This window comes from Lipotes vexillifer, unplaced genomic scaffold (genome assembly GCF_000442215.2).
Source record: "Lipotes vexillifer unplaced genomic scaffold, Lipotes_vexillifer_v1.1 scaffold371, whole genome shotgun sequence".
Lineage (NCBI taxonomy): Eukaryota > Metazoa > Chordata > Mammalia > Artiodactyla > Lipotidae > Lipotes > Lipotes vexillifer.
In genome coordinates, this window is record NW_006786304.1 from 3,577,756 (window position 1) to 3,586,027 (window position 8,272).

At 57.5% G+C, this 8,272-nt stretch overlaps 2 protein-coding genes across 2 annotated transcripts in view; both read left to right on the top strand.

Annotated features, from left to right (window-relative positions):
• TMEM145 (transmembrane protein 145) overlaps positions 1-5,502 on the top strand; it is an 8,214-nt gene extending 2,712 nt beyond the window's left edge. Inside the window, exons 11-16 of the mRNA XM_007458608.1 lie at positions 1-29; positions 179-272; positions 1,022-1,194; positions 2,107-2,227; positions 4,268-4,474; positions 5,422-5,502. The exon at positions 1-29 is cut by the window's left edge and continues 18 nt beyond it. Coding sequence (XP_007458670.1) covers positions 1-29; positions 179-272; positions 1,022-1,194; positions 2,107-2,227; positions 4,268-4,474; positions 5,422-5,502 — 705 coding nt within the window. The remainder of the gene's footprint in view (positions 30-178; positions 273-1,021; positions 1,195-2,106; positions 2,228-4,267; positions 4,475-5,421) is intronic.
• A 1,425-nt stretch (positions 5,503-6,927) lies between these two features.
• The window catches only part of MEGF8 (multiple EGF like domains 8), a 43,977-nt gene continuing 42,632 nt past the window's right edge, over positions 6,928-8,272 (top strand). The window contains exon 1 of the mRNA XM_007458695.1: positions 6,928-7,114. Coding sequence (XP_007458757.1) covers positions 6,928-7,114 — 187 coding nt within the window. The remainder of the gene's footprint in view (positions 7,115-8,272) is intronic.

The window sequence follows — 8,272 nt, forward strand, 5'->3', positions numbered from 1 at the left end:
CTTCTGGGGAAGGGATTCACGGTGACACGGTGCCCAGGCTGGGGCGGGAGGGACCACTGTGTGGGGGGGTGGTGGCTGGGCTAGGGAGCAGGGCAGAGATTGGGCTGGGGGGGGTGGCTGCCCCCTCCTCTCTTGACGGCCCCCACCCCTGCTGTCCCCCCTCACGGCCTGCCGCCAGGGGCCGCATCAGCCACTCGGGCTCGGTGAAGTTGTCTGTCTACATGACCCTGTACACCCTCACCCACGTGGTGCTGCTCATCTACGAGGCCAAGGTGAGTCCTGCCTGCCACTGCTCAGGCTCTGCCCCATCCTCCTCGCCCTTCAAAGCTTTTGGTGGCCTCTTCCACCTGTCTGCTAGCCCTTCCCCACATCGCACTCTTCCTGGCTCTCTCTCCCCCACTCTGTGGTTTTCCGCCTTCCCATCTGTCTAAGTGCATTCCTCCCCTCTTCACCATCTCTGAGTAGCTCTCTTCCTCCTCCCTCTGTCTCTCACTGTCTGTCACATTTAATGCTCAGTGTCGTGATTAAGTTCGGGAGTCACACAGACCTGGATTCCGCTCTGGTTCTCCCACTTCCCAGCTGGCTAACCTTGGCTGATGGCCCCCTTCTCTGGGCCTGTTTCCTCTTCTGTAAAATTAGGAGGATCTTACCTACCCCAGGGGACTTCTCTAAGGCTTTATATCACCTTGACTTTGGCCCAAAGTCGTCCTGCTTAGCCTCAGTTTCCCCTTCTGTGAAGTGGGGTGAAAATAAGACCTATTTCATCAAGTTGATGCAAATGGAAAAGCTTACACATGGTGCTGTTTAGCCCCCTGTGTTGGGCCCATGGTAGCAGATATATTCTCTATCTTTTCGCCCTCTCTGTCTACTTGTATATGCTTTCATCTCTCTCTCTCATTCTCTTGCTGCTTCTGTCCTGACCAAGTACCTCTGCCCCTTGGGTACCTGAGGGTGGGGTCTGGGGTCCCTGTGTGGAGGGTTGGAGGCCAGGGCTATGACCAGCCTTCTCCCTTGGGTCCAGTTCTTTGACCCGGGCCAGGTACTGTACACGTATGAGTCGCCAGCGGGCTACGGGCTCATCGGGCTACAGGTGGCAGCTTACGTGTGGTTCTGCTATGCCGTGCTCATCTCCTTGCGTCACTTCCCAGAGAAGCAGCCCTTTTATGTGCCCTTCTTTGCTGCCTACACCCTCTGGTGAGACGTGCTGGGGCCCCAACCTGTCCCTGCCTTCCCTGGCTTCTCAGAAATGGCTCTTCCCAACTCAAACCCTCCTCTTGGAGGCAGATGGGCTTTCAAGTTAGGCAGCTGTCACCAGAGTCTGCCACTTACTCACTTTGTAACCTGGAAAGAATTACTTTCCCAAAGTGAAAAAAAAGAGTGCCTCGGGTTGCTTGCCCATAAAGAAAGGTTGTCAGGGGTATCTCCTGCAAAGGGTTATCTTGAGCATGCATAGGGCAACAGATGAGGGCTTCGAGTCTGGCACATAGTAAATGTCCAATAAAAGCTAGTTGTGATATTTTTTATTCAACATAACACAGCGGTAAAGTAGATGGATTCTAAGCCAGATTGCCTGGGTTTAGACCCAGTTCTAAAGCTTGTAAACTGTGTGACCTTATACAAGTCAATTAAATTCTCTCTGCCTCGGTTTCCTCACCTGTTTAATGGGGATGGAAGTTGTACCTGCCTCATAGAGTCACTGTGAGAGTTAGATGAGTGTATATATGTGAAATGCTTAGAAACAGGTCTGGCATGCAGTAAGTCCTTAATTGTTTTTATCATATGTTAATTCATTCATCAAACATCTATAGATTTCCTATCAGGTGCCAGGATTGGGGTGGGATAGAACTGAGTTAAGTTCAACCTACTCCTTGCCCCCCCCCACCCCCCCACCCCCCCCCCACCCCCCCACCCCCCGCCACTGCAAATTTCCCATGCCAGTGGGACTCCTGTCTCCTTTTAACCTCTGGCTTCTGAAGGTCACACTGGCTTCCTTCCAGTTTGGGACCCACTTGGGACCTATGTGTGTGCATAGCAGGGTATTTGGGGCCATGGGGTGGGGTGGAAGGCAGGGACAGTGACTCTACAGACCCAATACCTCCCCTTCAGGTTCTTTGCAGTTCCGGTCATGGCCCTGATCGCCAACTTTGGGATCCCCAAGTGGGCCCGGGAGAAGATTGTCAATGGCATCCAGCTGGGGATCCATTTGTATGCCCACGGCGTGTTCCTGGTGAGGCTGGGCATCCAGTTGGGGATGGGAAACCAATGGGTGGAGGATGCATGAGGCTCTCCACGCCTGAGCTGCCTGAACCTTCTGTTCTGAGCTCTTGATCCATTTCCTTCACTTCATCCCTTTAGTCATTCAATAGACACTTATTGAGAGCCTGCTGGGTTCTGGCAGGCTATTCCACTGTATCCCCCAGAGTCCACCCTCTTCTATTCCTCTCTCCCACTTTTGTGTCCTGGCCTCTTCCCCCAACCCCACCCTCTTTCTTTGCCCCCCTCCCCATTTCCATCCTGACCCTGTGTCCCTAGACTCTCACTCTTCCCTTCTGTATCCCCACTGCCTTTCCTAAGCCCCTTGGTCTCTCCTCCCCCCGCCCCCCATTCTTCCATCTCTGCTGCTCTATCACAGGAAGAAGCAACTGGGGTGGGTCAGGCTGGGGCTTCAGGGGGCCTAAATCTGAATGGCAGCAGAGGGTTTGAGCACCAAACCTCTTCTTTGCCTTGGTTTACATCCTATCTGGCCTTCTGGCTGACAGTTCTTCTATCCATCCATCCATCCATCCATCCATCCATCCACCCACCATTCAGCAGACACCTGTCTCGAACCAGCCTCTGTTTCATGTTGGGAACACTCAACGTGCATTTATTTCGTTCTCTTATTTAATTGGCAGAGCAACCCCAGACAGGATGGATAACCATCACTGAACCCACTATACAGAGAGGGGAAGCTAAAGCCCAGAGAAGGGAGGTGACCTGCCAGGCTCCATGGCCTTTGGTGGTGGGGGGCAGGGGGACTTTGAACCCAGTCCTTCTCCAGCAGAACACAAGATCTGGCATAAGAAGGAATCACACAGGGAAATAGGCATTGCTGAAGACCCCGGCTCCTGACTCAAGGGGCCCACCATGTATTCTTTGCAGGGAATATACTGAGCCACTGAGGGAGGGGGGCCGGGTCCCGCATGTTCTACCCTAGAACCTTAGGTACAGACTCACTTTCCCGGGACAGTCCCTCTTGAGGCTCTGTTCCAGGAAGTCACAAAGAGACAGAGAGAGGAGAAATGCTGAGAACCCACCATGTGCCAGGCTCTGCACCAGCGGTTTTCATTTCCACCCTCTCTTCATCTTTCCCAGTAGGCACTGTAACCCCTTTTCTGCAGTGAGGCTCTGGGAATTTAATCAATGTGTCCCAGATCCCACACTCAGTGAGCTGTGGGGCTGGGAGGTGGGGTGCCCTTTCTGTTATACTTAACCTTCAACCAGTTTCCTTCCTAAAAATGCTCATGTTAGCTCAGCACAGCTCCACCTCTGGCACTCTACTGTTCTTCGGTTTCAGCTCCTTGTTCACTTATTCAGCAACTACCTTAGAGGGACTGTGCTGGGCTCCCGTGTTGCAGTGCTAGGGTCACACCCGGTCCCTGCCCTCATGGCCTGCCATCTAATTCAGGAGACATCTCTGCATCCAACCAATATTTATTGAGAGCTTGTATGTGTCGGGCACTGTTCTAAAGGTATTGGGGATTCAGCAGGGAAGAGAACAGTCAAGTACCTGCCCTCATGGAGCTAACATTCTCGAGTCTGTCAGTTGCTGTCCAATTGAACTTCCTGTGTTTATGAAAATATTCTACAATCTGTGCTGTCCCATACAATAGCTACTAACCACATGTGGCTATTGAGCACTTACATGTGGCTAGTGTGACTGAGAAATGAAAGTTTTAGTTTAATGTTGATTAACTTAAATAGCCACATATAACTAGTAGCTATCATACTAGACAGAGTAGGATGCTGAAGCTTAAGCATTCAAGTGATAACTGGCTGATCAGGGCTCTGATGGAGGAAGCATCGGCAGAGCAGCAAGAGTTGTGATGGACGAGAAAGGTTGGAGGCCAGGGCACTGCGAGAGCTCAGAGGAGGCGCCTAATCCAGTTGAAGGGTTTCAGGGAAGCGGGGATGTCAAGTGAAGGGGAGTCCTCAGGGCCTCATGTTTACGGAGGCAGCCTGAGGCCTGGACAGTCCTTCTCCAACCTGCGCCTGCCCTTCGCCCCAGATCATGACACGCCCTTCGGCGGCCAACAAGAACTTCCCGTACCACGTGCGCACGTCGCAGATCGCCTCGGCCGGAGCCCCAGGCCCCGGAGAAGGCCAGTCCGCAGACAAGGCCTTCCCAGAACACGTCTACGGGAACGTGACGTTCATCAGCGACTCGGTGCCCAACTTCACGGAGCTCTTCTCCATCCCCCCGCCCACCTCCTGCGTAAGCCCCGCGGCCCCGGCGCCGGAGGAGCTGCTGGCGCCGCCCCTGGAGTACTTGACCCCGCTCCCGGCCCCTCCACCGCCCTCCACGTCCAGGCGCCTGAGCCCACCCCCTGCCTTTCGCACCCCCAGCGCCCCAACGCCGCGCCGCGACCGTCCCCCGGCGCCCGCGCCCACCTTGCCGGACTGGGTCCTGGCGCTGTTGCGTACGCCCCCTCGGACACCCCGCGCGGTGCCCCCGCCGCCGCCGGCCTTCCGCGGTTCTCCCCCGCCTCCCCGGCCGCCGCCGGAGTTCGCCCGGCGCACCCCGACGCCGCCCCTTGAGTACCTGGCCCCACTGTCCAGGCGCCCCTGACTGACTCCTGCGCCCACACCTCGGGAGGGGGGATCATCGGGGGAAGAGGGACGGGCCTTCGGGGCCGCATCTGCCCCCCGTGGGTCCTGGACGGCCTCTGACCCTGACCCCCCTCCCAGGCCGGGAAGCAGGTGGAGGAGACAGCGGTGGCGGCGGCGGCGGTGGCCCCGAGGGGCCGCGTGGTGACCATGGCCGAGCCGGGCGCGGCCTCCCCGCCCCCTTCCTCTCGGTTCCCCAAGGCGGCCGGCCCGAGCTGGGATGGCCCGACGCCGCCCTACCAGCCGCTCGTGCCCCAGACAGCGGCGCCGCACACCGGCTTCACCGAATACTTCAGCATGCACACGGCCGGGGGCACCGCACCCCCGGTCTGAGCACCCCTGCCCGCGCCTGCCCCATGGGCCGCGCGCCGGGCCCCGGCCGGGCTCCGGATCCCCGCTCTATCCCGGCCCCAGGGCTCTGCCAACCCCGGCCTTCCCAAACCTCCCCACCCCGCGCGCCCAGGTAGGGGTGCGTAGTGTCCCGCTCCCGACCCTTTCCCCGACTCTTGTGCCAAACGGTCCCGCGGGAGCCGCTCTCCCCGTCCCCTCCCTCAGCCCCTGCCCCGAGCGGCACCGGATTCTGGGCTCCCGCTGTTCCGTGACCTGCGGCCCCCTGGCCCCCTCCGAGACCTCTGACCCCGCCGGACCCCGGAACACCAGTGACGATCGCCGGGACCCTGCCTGTGACTCTCCAGGACTCCGCGACCCCGAGCCACCGCTCCTGGGACGGATGTTGTGAAGCTAGTCTCGACTCATACCTTCCCTTGGGATCTCTGTGACCTAGGACCCGTACTCTGTTCACCCTATCTCCATCCCGAAGGCCCTCCCACAGGTCCTTGGCAGAAAGACTTTTTTCCCCTTCTAGCCAAAATAAAGAGGATTCGTTGAGTTTTTATCTTTAAGATGGGCTCTTCTACATCTTGACAGTGAGTGCTCAGAGACGGGGCTGAGCAAGAACCGTTCCAGGCTCGGGACCACAGTGCGCCCAACTGTGAAATGGTATCTTGGGAGGGGCCTGCATAATCTGACCTTTTGTTGACCCAGAATCTGGGAGCCCTGAAAATATGAATCATCATCTAGCAGAGTCCTCTTATTGTACGGCTTCTTTATTTTTACCTTCTCTTCCCCAGTTAGAGGTAGAGGCGCCCTCCAGTGGCCGACGGTTCTCTCAGCCACCTGCGCCGGGAGTTCGGGTTACGATTTTAGCACTGCGCATGTGTGATTCTCACTTCACTAGCCAAGGAGGTCACTGCTGCGCATGCGTTTAGGGACAAATGGGCGGGGAAGTTTCCGGAAGTCTCCCTCTGTGGAGGGGTGGGATTGGGTGCTTCGCAGTCCTCCCAGGGCCGCTCTGACCTGCGTCTCCGCGACTCTCGCCTCCTTTCCGTACTCCCTCCCATCGCGGCCCTTCGGCCCCCACCCTCTCGCCCACCAATCGGGTCTTCCCGGGGCCGCTCTGGCCCGAGCGTCCCTTCATCTTTCTGATCTGGCTCATCCGGCTCGGAAGGGAGGCGCGGGTGGGTGAGCAAGGGAGTTCGTCTGTGGTGTCCAGGCCTGAGCCCCTGAAGACTGACTCTGCCCTGGGCAACCGCTCGCGCCCCGCCCCTGGCTGGAGGGGCGTCTCTCCCGGAGGACCTTCCGGGCCCGGCCCGGCCCGCACTCTATGTAGGCCCCCGCCGAGCTGTAGAGCCCTTCGCCCACCGGGGACCCAGTGGTCTACAAGGTCCATTTCGGCCTGCAGCGGCCCGTTTATGGGGTCAGCCAGCGTATGGGGGCCCATGTCTATAAGGGACTCCCGTGGCCCCTAGGGGTCTGCCCCGTACGTAACGACCCCATTTACAGGGTTTTCCATGGGTCTATAAGGGCCCACCCCTCGGTTTCCAGAGCCCATCAACAGCGGCGGTTCCCTTCGCGGGGACAGCGACTCCTGGACCTCCCTGGTCTACAAGGCCATGTCCCATCTATAGAGGTCGCATTTGCAGGTCTTCAAACCGAGGGTGGAGGGGCTTCTCCGGGTCTTTAGGACCCGTCCCTCTGTAAGGGTCAGTGCTGGAGGCAGCGATGGCCCTGGGCCGGGCTCTGGCTGCGGCGCTGGCTCTGTCTTTTGCCGTGCTGTGGCCACTGTCCCCTGGGGCCCGGGCAGGGGACTGCAAGGGACAGCGACAAGTGCTGCGGGAGGCGCCAGGCTTCGTGACAGATGGTGCGGGCAACTACAGCGTCAATGGCAATTGCGAGTGGCTCATCGAGGGTGAGTGGGGCCGTGTGGGTCACACACTGGCTGATGCGCTAATTCATTCATTTGTGCAGTCTTGCATCCACTCACCATGTTCCCAGAACCGGTTCTGGTGCAGGCCCTTTGCTCTAAAATGCAGCCAGCCTAGGCCTTGCCTTGAAAGGCCTTGAAGTCTGATGGGGGAGTTGCACCCGGACCCAGATGGACAGTTACAAGCCAGAAGCATCAGTGAGGGGTATTCTGAGTAACTGTTAGAAACTCAGGCTCTGAGCCCAACCACCTGGCTTCAAATTTGGGTTCCACTTCTTACTAGCTTTGTGAATTTGGGCGGGTGGCTTACTTCCTCTGAGGTTCGGCTTTCCCTCCCTGCAAGTGTGGCTAGTGGTGGTGCTCCCCTCACAGGGCTGTTGGACTTAAATGAGAACAGGTATTTACTGTGCCTGGCACATAATAAATGCCCAGTAAATGGTCTTAGGATTATTAGTGTTGTCCTTTTTAAAATACTTCAATAAAAGCATTTTTTTTCAGTCATTCATGTGCCAGACATTGTCTTTGCCTCTGGGACATAGCAGAGACCTCCACAGCCCCAGCAATCCCCGATGACTTGGGGCTTGGAATCCAGTGGGGGAGGCAAACATGTTAACAGACAGTCCAGTCCAGAGTGGTAGGGGCTGTGATGGAGGAACCCCACGGGCCTGGGGAGCCCAGAGGAGGTGCCTGACCTGTTGGGTGGGAGAGAGCAGAGAAGGCTTCCTGGAGGAGATGTCTGAGCTGAGACCTAGAGGACCAATAGGAATCAGCCAGGAGGAGGAGAAAGGCATTCCAGGAAGCGGGAACAGCCTGTGCAAAGGCCCCATCTCTACCCTCCTGGGATCCCAGTCTAGTGGGGGAAACAAACCCACCCCCAGGGAGTGGGAATCCCAGAGATGACATCTGACTTAGCCTGGGCTATACCTGAGACCAGAGGCGTGTGCAGGAGAGAGCAAAAGGGCATTCCAGGTAAGGAGAATAGCCTGTGCAAAGGCCTGGAAACAGGAGGATATGATGCTTTTGAGGAACTAGAAATCTGTATGCTAGGACACAGAATCCAAGAAGACAGACAATGAGCCAGAGGCTGGAGGGTTGGGAGGAAGCAGGTGGTCTAGGACCTTGTGATTCCCCCCCCCCCCCCCG